At 33.2% G+C, this 13,136-nt stretch overlaps 3 protein-coding genes and 1 long non-coding RNA gene across 9 annotated transcripts in view; all 4 read left to right on the top strand.

Moving 5' to 3' along the window:
- LOC109581695 (uncharacterized) overlaps positions 1-6,855 on the top strand; it is a 7,866-nt gene extending 1,011 nt beyond the window's left edge. Inside the window, exons 1-16 of one of the 3 annotated variants that reach the window (XM_019996009.1) lie at positions 1,217-1,382; positions 1,430-1,735; positions 1,777-1,844; positions 1,897-2,158; positions 2,213-2,287; positions 2,345-2,446; positions 2,517-2,675; positions 2,739-2,772; positions 2,826-2,862; positions 2,913-2,984; positions 4,505-4,777; positions 5,838-5,957; positions 6,004-6,045; positions 6,116-6,148; positions 6,202-6,246; positions 6,537-6,855. In XM_019996009.1, the coding sequence (XP_019851568.1) occupies positions 1,286-1,382; positions 1,430-1,735; positions 1,777-1,844; positions 1,897-2,158; positions 2,213-2,287; positions 2,345-2,446; positions 2,517-2,675; positions 2,739-2,772; positions 2,826-2,862; positions 2,913-2,984; positions 4,505-4,777; positions 5,838-5,957; positions 6,004-6,045; positions 6,116-6,148; positions 6,202-6,246; positions 6,537-6,602 (1,791 nt within the window). In that variant the 5' untranslated portion in view covers positions 1,217-1,285 and the 3' untranslated portion in view covers positions 6,603-6,855. Of the gene's footprint in view, positions 1-1,216; positions 1,383-1,429; positions 1,736-1,776; positions 1,845-1,896; positions 2,159-2,212; positions 2,288-2,344; positions 2,447-2,516; positions 2,676-2,738; positions 2,773-2,825; positions 2,863-2,912; positions 2,985-4,504; positions 4,778-5,837; positions 5,958-6,003; positions 6,046-6,115; positions 6,149-6,201; positions 6,247-6,536 lie in introns of those variants that run through there. The other 2 variants (XM_019996008.1, XM_019996007.1) reach the window with 2 other exon arrangements.
- Positions 6,856-8,275: 1,420 nt separating this feature from the next.
- Positions 8,276-8,822, top strand: LOC109581699 (uncharacterized). The gene is made up of 3 exons (XR_002184737.1): positions 8,276-8,396; positions 8,481-8,546; positions 8,760-8,822. It is a non-coding gene; the product is annotated as an uncharacterized LOC109581699 (long non-coding RNA).
- A 742-nt stretch (positions 8,823-9,564) lies between these two features.
- On the top strand, positions 9,565-12,936 carry LOC109581697 (uncharacterized). Of its 3 annotated transcripts, none has more exons than XM_019996012.1 (7): positions 9,565-9,666; positions 11,407-11,709; positions 11,756-12,070; positions 12,114-12,181; positions 12,227-12,461; positions 12,517-12,588; positions 12,650-12,936. In XM_019996012.1, exons 1-7 carry the CDS (start codon positions 9,585-9,587, stop codon positions 12,928-12,930), a joined length of 1,356 nt encoding a protein of 451 aa, XP_019851571.1. In that variant the 5' UTR covers positions 9,565-9,584; the 3' UTR covers positions 12,931-12,936. The 3 variants fall into 3 exon arrangements, with proteins under 3 accessions (XP_019851571.1, XP_019851572.1, XP_019851570.1); XM_019996013.1 differs by lacking the exon at positions 9,565-9,666 and having other exon boundaries at positions 11,302-11,709; positions 12,650-12,727; positions 12,782-12,936; XM_019996011.1 differs by lacking the exon at positions 9,565-9,666 and having other exon boundaries at positions 11,302-11,709.
- Positions 10,225-11,039, top strand: LOC109581698 (uncharacterized). Of its 2 annotated transcripts, none has more exons than XR_002184736.1 (3): positions 10,225-10,339; positions 10,383-10,787; positions 10,849-11,039. XR_002184736.1 is itself a non-coding variant. In XM_019996014.1 (3 exons), exons 1-3 carry the CDS (start codon positions 10,433-10,435, stop codon positions 11,005-11,007), a joined length of 459 nt encoding a protein of 152 aa, XP_019851573.1. In that variant the 5' UTR covers positions 10,225-10,432; the 3' UTR covers positions 11,008-11,039. The 2 variants fall into 2 exon arrangements, 1 of the variants encoding a protein (XP_019851573.1); XM_019996014.1 differs by having other exon boundaries at positions 10,225-10,481; positions 10,537-10,787.
- Positions 12,937-13,136: the final 200 nt, after the last annotated feature.

Here is a 13,136-nt window from a genome sequence, read left to right as displayed (position 1 = left end):
CAAATTGATGATAATGATGGATTGATTGTATCAATCAGTGTTAACATTGAGTCATGATTTCATGATTCAACGTGGTCAGTAGCTGTTAGTGTGTCAAACAGGTTTGGTTCAGATACTACAGATTACACTAACATTACTAATGATAAAAGTAATTATTATATTGAATTTAATTATACTATTTTTACTTTTTACATATTAGCTAACATAAAGCAGTGTTACTCCGAGCCTATTTCATCACTTTCAACTGCAATAATGCTTTCAAAAACAGTTACTCCTTCTCCAAGTCCAATGTCATCAAGTATAGATCTAACTTCCTTATCTATTTTTACTACAGTTTCATCTTCTCTTTAGTTTATAAATCTGGTTCTATTCAAACTTTAATGGACTGCACTGCAGTTATTATTACTAGTACAGTATACAACACTGTAGATCTATACAGCACAGTAACAGTAACTCCATCAACAGTTAATGTTATTCCAATTGTTATTGTTACTATAGCAACAGTTATGATATTACTGATAGTAGTAATAATACTACTCATTTTCATGATACTTTTATGCTATAAAAGATCTGATATAGTAATTACTATTGCAATGACGATAAACATTGCGATAACATGATTTTTGTGTTTTTGCAGGCTGGAAATAGATCTTATAGATGTGCTTCAAATCAGAATGTCAGTGTACCACTTGAGTCCTGTCCTGCATATGATGATATTTCAAGAATGAATACTGCAAACTGTGAAGCATATGGCAAAAGAGATACATTTATGACTGCAGAATATGAAACTGTAAATATTAATTAGCTTTGATTGTCTTAATAATAATTAATAAATTAATGTAGATAACAGTTTACGCCTACTAATAATTATTATACCGATTACCGAGCTTTATTTTTCTTGTTGTAAAGATTACTGAAGAAAGGCTGTGAAGAAAGACTATTAGATCTATATCGATGTTAAAGATGTCCCTTACTCCGTTACTGTCCTTATTATTTGTCTGCTTCAGTCTCCTCTTTTATTCAGTGGATTCTTGTTCAACAGTATCTAGATCAGGTGTATCACTAACTGGAGTATGTCCTAATGATACTTTTATCATTGTACCCATTGGAACAACACTAACTTATGAGTGCTCTTACAATAACCTTGGTAGTGGATATCGACCATATCGGAATAATCAGTGGAAGTATTTACCATAATGCTTTTGGTATTGAACCACCTGTTACTAATCTAGCTGTTAGCCTCACTGAATCTGTTCTAACTATTACCACTAATAAAAATCACACAATGTTAGATATTCAATGTGGAGTGTGTCAGTACGCACTTGCAGAATGTTATTCAACAGAATTTATTGGAACAGGATCAGTTCAACTGACTGCCTTTGGTATATAGACATTATTTTAGTATAATCAATAACTGTCTCTCTTTCAGGTCCTCCTTCTTCATTATCCCACGAGTTAAGAGAGAATGATACTGTCAAGTTGTCATGGTTACCTCCTCTAGTAGAAGCCGTATTCACATATAATATAATAATAATGGAGTCAACTAATAATTCACTGACAGTAACTAATATAAACATTACCAACAATACATATGTAATAATATCACCAAGGGACATAGTGCAGTATACTCAATGTAAGGAGTATCAGTGGGGGGTGAGAGCAGCTGGTAGTAATGTCAGTCTATATGGATTTACTAATATAACAATGGCAGATACCAACTTTACCATTATATCAGGTAATGGTAACTTTATTAGTATTAGTATTATTTTTATGTAGCTCCCTTTGTTCCTGATGAATTGATCATTTTTGTAAATGACAGTACTTCTTACAGTCTTCATTTTAACGTAAGTACATGTAAATAGAATTTAATATTTCCTCTAATATTGATATTACTAGGTATCTTTACCGTGTGACTATAACGACTTGTTTAATAACTATACTTACACGCTGTTGCAAAGAGATTACTGCAAACGAGAGATTAATTCGTCATTGATTGAGATCACATCCGAACAAATTGATGATAATGATGGATCGACTGTATCAATCAGTGTTAACATTGAATCATTGATACATAACTCAACATGGTCTGTGGCTGTTAGTGTATCAAACAGGTTTGGTTCTGATACTACAGATTATACTAATATCACAAGTAATTCAGGTAAATTAACATTTTATTTATTATTGTTGTTGTTGTTACTTGTTCTTTTGTTAGATGATGGTCCAGTTATTAATTGCCAGTCTGATCTTTTGATGTCTTCTACCATACTATCATCAGAGACGACATCAGGTAATTGGATATTTTTATTTTATATATCTTTTATTATTATTATTACATCTTCCCCAGCAATGTCTTCTACTACTGTATTCTCTATGTTCCCAACATCACCTTTACCTTCTCTACCTTCTCTTACTTCTCAAGCTGTTGCCACTGAAACTCCCACACTTGGTAAGTGGTACAAAGTGTTTCACTATTATGGCAAAGCAATTTCTTTCTCTCTCTCCTTTCTGTCTCTAAGGAACTAGTGATCCAAATGAATCCAATTCTTCACAGATAGTTGGTCCAGTAGTTGGTATACTAGTAGCAATATTGCTATTAGTAGTAGCAGTGATAGTGATAGTGATAGTAGCAGTTATCCTGTACAAAAGAAAAAGGAATGATGATGGAGGTAGTAAAAGCAAAGGAAATAATTAGAGTCAAGAGAGAGATTTTGTTTTTGTATTTTTGTTTCATTTTGTAGCTGTAAAAGGCAAACCTGAAACCAATGGCGCTCAGTGAGTTGAACTGAAATAACAATAATAATAATTGATTAATGTTATCATTCTAGGGGGAGGAATGGTAATGGAGACTCTAACAATATGGGGGTAAGGGAGAGATAAGGAGACTGTCACTCTTATTTCATCATCTTTCTCAGGCTCATTCTTCTACTAATGATACTAATGGTGAATCAATGGTTAATGATGGCTACCAGAGTCGACAATACCCGGTAAGGGACATACATGTAGACTCACACCTTTATACTTAAATGGCCGGTCCTATGCATTCAATAAACTCAATAATAATATCTAATCAATGAGGGCGCTACTATAGCTTAGTATACAGCTGGAATATAGTAATACAGCTGGAATATACACCTGTTTCTTGTATAGTCTAATCACATTGAACTGTATTGTATTGTATTGTTTGTATTATTTGTTCATACTATCTTCCTATCTCTCTTCCTCCTGTTTACTGTTATGCTACACTGTCTTGCTTACATGTCCTTAGTGTCTCAGCCAACACCAACCAACCCTGCCATTGTTTATTTTTGTCATCTTGAAACTTTAAAGGTTAATCTCAGTCCCACTCTCTGCCTCGCCTCCAGTTTGTTTTTATAACTGTTATATTACTGGTATATTATTGTTTGTTTATATTATGTCATGTTAATGTATTGTCTTTCACTCTGGCATATTATTGCTTATGCCTAATACTACTACTAATATTACTATTTTGATATTCTTTATTCTAATTTAGACAAAATGTTAGAGAAATTAGCCAAATAATCTCTGAGCATTACAATTCAACACAATGAGCTCCCCTCAACACCCAAACAATGGCCTAGAACACACACACATACAACTAATGAAACACTTGTTCATTATATTCTATAGTATTGTATATATTGTTCATTATGATTCTATACTATACAATTCAAAGAAATGTAGTCATGTGATATGGGTACTATTATAGACTGTGTAGTAGTACAGGGACTGGCAGAATAATGTGTTGATTTGTGAAATATGACTGGCAAGTCTAGCTGTCATTTGCTAATAGAGAGAGTGAGGAAGAGGAGGGCAGTTTATGAATTTGGTATTGTTGAATATTTGTAGTAACTAAAAATGCAATAACAGAGTTCTATCTAGGAATTTTTGTTTGGGGAGGAAGCCCAGAGCAGTTGACCAGGGGGGGAAGGTTGTGTACATACATGTGTATGTACATGTGCAGTACATGCATGCAGTTACAGAAGTACACAGGGGGGAAGCTTGAAGTTTTGGGGGGGAAGATAAAGAGTTTGGGGGAGAAGCTTCCCTCCCACCCCCTCCCCCCCACTGGATAGAACCCTGATAATATTATCATTTTAGAATAATTATAATTTACAACATGCATAATGTATCTGCATATGCCTATGTACACATTCCTTCTTATATGTCCTTGATCTCTCCTTTGTGACATTGGATTATTGTTACTCCCATATTAACATTTGTTATGTTTATGTCCCTATTCCTCTCTTGAGGTTTGCGTTATGTTCTATCCTAATCTACCAATGATACTAATAGTATCACAATGTTAATAATGTTCCCTACACTGTAGAAGTGTTGTTGTGGGTCAGTATATTAATGAACATATGTACTTACTCTTGTACCTCTACAAGTTATGACATCTGTTTTCTCTCTCTCTCTCTCTCTCTCTCTCTCTCTCTCTCTCTCTCTCTCTCTCTCTCTCTCTCTCTCTCTCTCCCCCTTTTAGTCCCCTGGTAATCCAGGTCCCCAGTCTCCTACTGATCCTCACTCCAATAAGAATAATAACAATATATATGACAAGCTTGGTGCTCTAGAGTCTAGCAATACTTATGAGCAGCCTGATGCTGTTGAACTTCATTTAGGTTCTATTGCATCTCCTGACCCAATGTATCAGGAACCAGGGACTCTAATGCCTCCTTCTACTCCTGGCGGTCGCTCAAGATCAAAATCACCATCTCATCTGAATTCATTGTACTCAGAACCACTTGACTCAGCTCAGGTAACACACATATTGGTCACATGGTAGGGTTTCCCATAATATAGTGTTCAGGTTCTTAGCATCTCATGATGGTGTACTGTGTACATTGCTCAGTAGAGCTTTGTAGAACAATCCTGAGCCATGGTATATTGTCAAAAATGACTAGGAGAAAATTCTGCATTTTTAATAATTTTTTTTGATACATATACATGTATTTATGATGTTTATCAAGCTTGAGCTGATTCAGATCAAAATTGGATTTTTTTACAAATTTTTTAAGTTACTCAAAAATTGGACAAAAAGTCCCTGTACTATAGTACAGGGTCGTTGGCCAATTTTTGTCAAAAATGACTAGGAGAAAATTCTGCATTTTAATAATTTTTCTGATACATATACATGTTTTTATGTTGCATATCAAGTTTGAGCTAATTCCAATTAAAATTGAATTTTTTACGAATTTTTAAAGTTACTAAAAAATTGGACAAAAGTCCCTGTACTATAGTACAGGGTCGTTGGCCAATTTTTTTCAAAAATGACTACGAGAAAATTCCACATTTTAATAATTTTTTCTGATACATATACATGTTTTTATGTTGCATATCAAGTTTGAGCTAATTCTAATTAAAATTGAATTTTTTACGAATTTTCAAAGTTACTCAAAAATCGGACAAAAGTCCCTGTACTATAGTACGGGGTCATTGGCCAAATTTCATCAAAATTGACTCGTAGAGAATTCTGCATTTTAATAATTTTTCCTGATACATATACATCTTCTGGTGCTGTATATCTATCTGCATGTAGTTTGAGCACATTTCAATTAAAACTGGATTTTAAACTTGCAGCACTTTTCAGCTCATGAAGCGTCCTGTTCAAGCATACTTTATCAGAAACCCTGGTCACATGATATATACCATTATTTTTGTGTTAAAATGTAATTGTCACACAAACACTAATAAATAATTAATACTAAATTTTTGCAATTGGAGGATGCATTGAAAAATTTCTGAAGATTTTACTATGAAAATGATTGAGCCAGTACATGTATATACTGTCACATATTACTTGTCACTCTTCTCTTTAGGCAACCCCCATAAGGTCTCGCTGCTCTATTACTCCTCAGAGGTTTGACTCTCAGCCAGCAATGGACTCTGGTCTGGTTGATATGCCTGGATACACTGAAATACCAGCTAACAATAGAAAGGTATTATTTGTATTGTTAAAACTTCGATTAACCATGCCCGCTTTAGAGTACTATTAGTAAAAGAAAATCGGAAATTCGTAGCCCAAGCGTAAGAAATAAATAAAATAATACTTTCCTCTCATTCCTCTTTTTATTTCATCTCTTGATTTCTCTTTCAGGTTCCATTACCTCCTACTCCTGTTGAAGAAGAGGTAATGAAGAACCGATTAGCTCTATTATTATTATTATTATGTTATTTTAATAGGCACAGCATCAGTATGCTGATATGGGAGAAATAAGAAAAAATAAAGTAAATAATAATTATTGTGTTTCACTCACTTTATTAGTATACAATGTACTGCTAATGTACAAATTAATAAACAACAAGTCATTATTTTCTTTTGCAATTATATCAATATTAAATGAATGCTTTATTTGCAGTGATCATCAACACATGATGATGATATAATGCATAAAGTTGACTGTGTTTTTGTGCTTGTACTGAACCCAATTGAGTTATTTCCTTGTGCTATATTTATGCTTTACACTATTAATTATATAAATAGACTTTACTCTAATATTTTTATGTATGAATTATAGGTTATAGCTCCACCCATTGTAATTAATGATGATGTCATATATGCTGACGTGACTAGTGTATCATGAGCTTGAGAGACTTGACTGTCATCTTTTCCTTCATTCTTCTCTTTTATCTTACAATAACATACTGTATATAGCTTTGTGTTTAAATTATTGTGTTTAATATTATGTGTCTCTTTCTCTCTGACTATGGTCAGTGTCGTGTCTGTTAGTGTATCATTGTATTTATCCAAGTCCATTGTAGCTCCTTTGGAAGTACTGTCTTCAAACTCTTCATTAATTGCTCTTTTACTCATTCTGCAAATGCACTTTTATTCTGAAATATTAGCAGTGTGTTATTGCGTTTTTCACCTTACTCCGGAGAAATCACCTTTAAAACAGATCCTGGGCTAGTTGGAGTCTCTAAACTGTCAGTGTTTCTTCATTCTGGTAATGCTGACTTTGATATTCAGTGCCAATTATGTGATTTTATGGCCGCATCTTCATGTAATGATAATACACCTGCTCAAGATTTTATTGCAGCTACTGATCCAGTTCAAGGGTTTGCTTTTGGTAAGTAGAATAAAATTAATGGCTCGTATTAATAGTCATTGTTACACCTGTACTTCATCACAACAACTTAGCCTTAGGCCCTCCTTTGTCATTATCCCATGATCATGAGTTAGCGGTGCTGTTAGGTTGTCATGGTCACCTCCTTCAGTTGAAGTTGTAGGCCTATCTTCATTCACATACAATATTGTAATAATGGAGTCAACAAATAATTCTCTGATGGTAACTAATCTAAATGTTACTAAAGATACATATGTGATAATATTACTGGCTAATATAACTAATTACCTATATACTGAATGTACTTCATATCAATGGGGAGTAAGAGCAGCTGGTAGTATAAGTTATGGATTTACTAATGTAACAATGGAAAATGAAATTTTCATTATCATTTCAAGTACGGAAATACATTATTGGGTCAAAAAATTGTAGTATTATTTTATAGCTCCTGAATTATCTGATGAATTGATTGTTATTGATGATAATTTTCAATGTAAGCACAGCTGAAATTAATTTATTATTATTATTAAATAGGTTACAACTCCATGTTACGTATACTTTACTACAAAAAGACTACTGTCAAACAGAACTCAATTCATCACAACTCAATATTAGTATACCACTTGATGATAATGTTCTACCTAACCGACAATGATACCAATCAGTGTAACATTGAATCATTGATTCATGATTTAACGTGGTCTGTAGCTGTTAATGTATCAAACAGGTTTGGTTCAGATACTACAGATTATACTAACATTACTAATAATTCAGGTATAAATGTAAAATTAGTGTCAATTCTTATTAGTTAGTTTATTTTATAGAAATTATTCAGAACTGCAATTCAATGATCTCTTCATCAGTATCACAAGAATCATCATCAAATATTTTATCTAGTCTAATCACATGTAGGTCAAACTAACTCTTTTCTCTTTCTCTCCCCCAGGGAGAGAAAGAGAAAAGAGTTTGAGACTCCTCCCTCCATTTTTGCATGTTTTTCATGCATTCTACAGTAACATGAGAATGTAACGTTGTCATTCTTTTTTGGTCAGATACTGTTTTTCCCATCTCCACCTCATCATTTTCCTTTCCTACTCCTTATGATGCAGAGACTTCTTTTCAGATCCAACTGGTAATGTACACATGTAAAGGTTGTATTCATAATGCAATTGGATTGAAGGCACACATCTCACAGACAACTGGGCAAAATTAATTAATTTAAAACATTGGCCTGCTGATTGTATTCTGAATTTTTAATTCTCTTTCTTTTTGCAGGATCCACTGCCTCTTGCTCCCAATGATGAAACTGAGGTAATCATGATTGTTGTTGTTCTTGTTGTTATCATTGTTATTGTTATTATTTTCATTATTATTATTGTTGGTTATTATTGATAGGCAACACCTGATTCCCAGTTAGCAACACACCAGTATGCCGATTTAGATGAAATAAGATCAAGGAAGGTACTACTACTACTAAACACACACACATACTCCCAAAGACCAGTCATGTACACACACACACACACACACACACACACACACACACACACACACACACACACACACACGTGCACATGCCTAAAACCAGCATTTATCTTATACCAATCATGCACATGTAATTGTATAATCATGCTTTCAAGTTTGTTATTATTATATTTTCATTTGTACGTACAGGGACATGCTCCTCCACCCACTGTTCTTGATGATGTTAAGTATATTCACAATAAAATTAATATAGTTGCCATATAATTGTCTTCATCAATCATTTCATAAAATGCCCTTAAGCATTGATTGATTGTATTAAATAAACATTTATTTTAGACATTATATTTTAATCAAATAATTATTTATAATAATCACACGCAAAAGTAATGAGAGCAATAATGACAGTGAAAAACAGTGATGATCAATCTGTATTGTAAAAATAATGTTATTTAAAATGAATAAAAAATAATTTTAATAATTTTTGTTTTCAAATGTCATGGTAGAAGTTGGTTATACACCTCGGTATCGGTTTCTATGGCATTAATTTATTAACCTCGTGACTGTGTTGCTCAGTTAATAAATCCCATAGAAACCTCTACCTCAGTGTATAGCCTATAATTATAACTAACCTATGGCCACTGCAATGAATAAGTAGGGGGGAAGTGGTGTAAAAAAGTAAAATACATGACATAAGAATGATGATGTATGTAAAAAAATTATTGCATTTCAGTCTCTTCATGCAAGCAATTTTCTTATTTCTTTTCTATAAAGATAAAAAATGGAAATACTAATTATGCTGTAGACTTACTACAAGTTGTAGTACATGACCTTTAAAAAGAATCCAGGATCAATAAATAATGGCAACAGAGTACATTTTAATTATAAACAAACACATTATTGTATATCTATCCTGAAACCGACTATAGCTAATTGAATTAATAAACATTATCTAATGTTGACGCAAACATTACTTTAACGCCCACGCAAAACCAGTCGGCCACACCGCTATTTTTAATGAAGCTCGAAATGAAGCCTCTGTTGTTGCTGTGCCTCCTCTTTTATTCAGTGGATTCTTGTTCAACAGTATCTAGATCAGGTGTATCACTAACTGGAATATGTCCTAATGATGCTTTTACTGTACCTGTTGGAGCAACACTGTCTTATGAGTGCTCTCACATGAACCTTGGTGGTCAATATCTACAATATTGGAATATCAGTGGAAGTATTCACAATGTTTTTAGTTTTGAACCACCTGTTACTGGTATAACTGTTAGTGGTGTTCTAACTATTACCACTAATGAGAATCACACTATCATAGATATTCAATGTGGAGTGTGTCAGTTAGCAGAATGTTATTCAACAAAGTTTATTGGAACAGAACCAGTTCAACTGATTGCCTTTGGTATATACATAGACATTATTATTTCAGTATTAGTATAATCAAGACTGTCTTTCCCTTTCAGGTCCTTCTTCTTCATTATCCCACGAATTAAGAGAGAATGATATTGTCAAGTTGTCATGGTTACCCCCTCTAGTAGGAGCTGTATCACTATTCACATATAATATAATAATAATGGAGTCAACTAATAATTCACTGACAGTAACTGATATTAACATTACTAATAATACATATGTGATAATATTACTGGCTAATATAACTAATTATACTGAATGTACTTCATATCAATGGGGAGTAAGAGCAGCTACTAATTTAAGTTATGGATTTACTGATTTTAACAATGCAACTGAAACTTTCATTTTCAATTCAAGTAATTTATCTTTGCATTTTACACTTTTTATATTAATTTTTAGATGACACTTATTGTCACTCTGCAATCCCTGTTTCTTCACCGTCAACTGATATGCATTTGATACTTTTGGAAACAATTACTTTAGGTCTAGCATCATCAAGTAATAAGTATCTCTCCTATCATTTTGTATTTTTATTAATTTCTGGTTATCATAGTTAAACCTAGTTTTACCATTAAAACTTCAACGGACTGCACAGCAGTTATTATCACTAGTACAGTATACAACACAGTAACAGTAACTCCATTGACTAATGTCACAGTGACAGTAGCTCCATCAACAGCAAGATCAACAGTTAATGTCATTCCAATTGTTATTGGTACTACAGCAACTGTTGTGATACTACTGATAGTAGTAATAATACTACTCATTTTCATGATACTTTTGAGCTATAGGAGATCTGATATAGTAATTACTATTGTAATGACAATAAACATTGTGATAACAGGATTTTGTGTTTTTATTGCAGGCTAGAAATAGATGTACTTCAAATCAGAATGTCACTGTGCCACTTGAGGCCTGTCCTGCATATGATGATATTTCAAGAATGAATACTGCAAACTGTGAAGCATATGGCAAAAGAGATACATTTATAACTGCAGAATATGAAACTGTAAATGTTAATTAGCTAATTTTTAATTTAATTGTCAATAATAATTAATTCAATTATTTAATGCTGAGGAGGGTGTTGCAGCAGATTTCTGCAACATTTTAGGTAGTGGAAGATAGAAACTATTTATGGAAAAGCTCATCTCCTTGAAAGATGGTCCGGACAGTGGACAAACCAGACCTTAGTCTCGCAGGGTCTGACTAGCTCGGTGAGCAGTGCCTAGACCCTCCTCCTTTACTGTAACTAGATCTACACGTGAGCTCACATGTTTAGTTTAGAATAAATGGAACCGGTCGCTGGATATGCTCCGTATCTATTCTGCTAGCGGCAAAAGAATGGTGCTGCTTAAGTTTATAGTGCTATTTCTTGGTATCCTCGTATATTCAGTGGATTCTTGTTCAACAGTATCTAGATCAGGTGTATCACTAACTGGAGTATGTCCTAATGATACTTTTACTGTACCCATTGGAACAACACTGACTTATAACTGCTCTGCCAGCAGTTTTACTTCTGGATACCAACCTTATTGGAATATCAGTGGAATTAGTTACGCACCTTTTGATCCTACACCACCTAGTGTAACAATAGATACGAATATTCCTGATTCTTTATCATTTTTACATATCACCATTAATGTCACTCAATTGTTGGATATTCAATGTAGATTGTGCATGAATTCTAACTGCTTCGGAAATGACTCAACTAAACTGATCGTCTTTGGTACATATTCTAATTATTGCCAGTAACTGTCTCTCTTTTTATTTAGGTCCTCCTTCTTCACTATCTCACGAGTTAAGAGAGAATGCTAAGCTGTCATGGTCAGCCCCTTCTCTCCCTCCTTCAGTAAATGAAGATGATGTATCATTCACTTATAATATAATAATAATGGGGTCAACTAATAATTCACTGACAGTAACTGATATAAACATTACTAACAATACATATGTCATAATATCACCTGCTAATATAACTAATTATACTGAATGTACTTCATATCAGTGGGGGGTAAGAGCAGCTGCTGATTTAAGTTATGGATTCACTGATTTTGAAAATAAAACTGAAAGCTTTACATTCACATCAGGTTTGTTACTGTTTCAATATTCTTTTCATTGTCTTTCTTATAGCTCCTAACATAACTGATGCAACGGTGACTGGTAGCATTTCTTCAATTATATTTGAACTGATATTTAGTGTAAGTCAGTGTCAATAGAACTAATTATTAATAATCTCATTATAGACTTCTGTGGAAGATGCATATACATATACTCTACATCAAAGAGATTATTGTGAAAATCAACTCAATTCATCTGAAATCAATAATACACTGATCAGTAGAATCAATAACACCATGGTATCAATCAATATTCAATCATTAATAGAGGATGAAACATGGTCAGTGTCAGTTGAAGTAGCTGTTTGTCAATATAATGATACTACACAATATATAAACATTACTAATGGCAGTGATACAGGTACATTGTATAATGAAGCACTAACTTTCATTATTTATGTTTCTGTATTCCTTAGATAGAATATTAGATTGCAAGTCAGATTCATTGGTGTCTTCAACAGCAATAACATCACTAACACTATTACCATGTACTATAATTATATAAATCATGCTGTGTAATATTATAGTTCACTATTATTATTTTTATAGCTATTTCATCAATGGAACACACCTCATTCTTTGTTTCTCCCTCCTTCCCCTCTTCATCTGTCACTAATACACCGTCTGGTACATGTAACCTTATATCATTGTTTTATTTGTTGTTTGTTTTTCTCATCTCAGGAACCCCAGTTAGTGGTAAAAGTATAAATATCATAATAGGAGGAGTAACTGGAGGAGTAATTGGAGGAATAGTAGTGTTGATATTAATTGTTGCAGTATTGACTGCATGTAAAATAAAGAAGAAAGGATCTTTCACACACAAAAAATAAAAGAGAGGATGAAGGTGAAGGAGAGGGAGAGATTTGATAAGCAAAACAAGAGAGCATGCAATGTCACCTCACCTGTGTGTATATTTGAGTCTTGTGATATCTGATTATGTTTTTCTTTCTTGTAAGGTAATGGCGACAAAGTAGAGACCTTTAAGTAAGCAAAGCATTCAACCAATTAACTTTTATAATATTGCAGACTAGAGATT

This window comes from Amphimedon queenslandica, unplaced genomic scaffold, assembly GCF_000090795.2.
Source record: "Amphimedon queenslandica unplaced genomic scaffold, v1.1 AMPQUscaffold_13424, whole genome shotgun sequence".
Classification (NCBI taxonomy): Eukaryota; Metazoa; Porifera; class Demospongiae; order Haplosclerida; family Niphatidae; genus Amphimedon; species Amphimedon queenslandica.
Note: the sequence above shows the minus strand (reverse complement) of the source record. Positions and strands in the feature narration are given on the sequence as shown.

What these genes read in the sequence shown, in the direction of transcription:
- LOC109581698 (XM_019996014.1), top strand. Translation starts at nt 10,433, where the DNA reads ATGCATTTGATACTTTTGGAAACAATTACTTTAGGTCTAGCATCATCA. An exon ending in TTTAGGTCTAGCATCATCAA is followed by an intron (nt 10,482 to 10,536) that starts GTAATAAGTATC and finishes TGGTTATCATAG; the next exon opens with TTAAACCTAGTTTTACCATT. An exon ending in GCTATAGGAGATCTGATATA is followed by an intron (nt 10,788 to 10,848) that starts GTAATTACTATT and finishes TTTTTATTGCAG; the next exon opens with GCTAGAAATAGATGTACTTC.
- LOC109581697 (XM_019996012.1), top strand. Translation starts at nt 9,585, where the DNA reads ATGAAGCTCGAAATGAAGCCTCTGTTGTTGCTGTGCCTCCTCTTTTAT. An exon ending in AACTAAACTGATCGTCTTTG is followed by an intron (nt 11,710 to 11,755) that starts GTACATATTCTA and finishes CTTTTTATTTAG; the next exon opens with GTCCTCCTTCTTCACTATCT. An exon ending in TACTAATGGCAGTGATACAG is followed by an intron (nt 12,462 to 12,516) that starts GTACATTGTATA and finishes TGTATTCCTTAG; the next exon opens with ATAGAATATTAGATTGCAAG.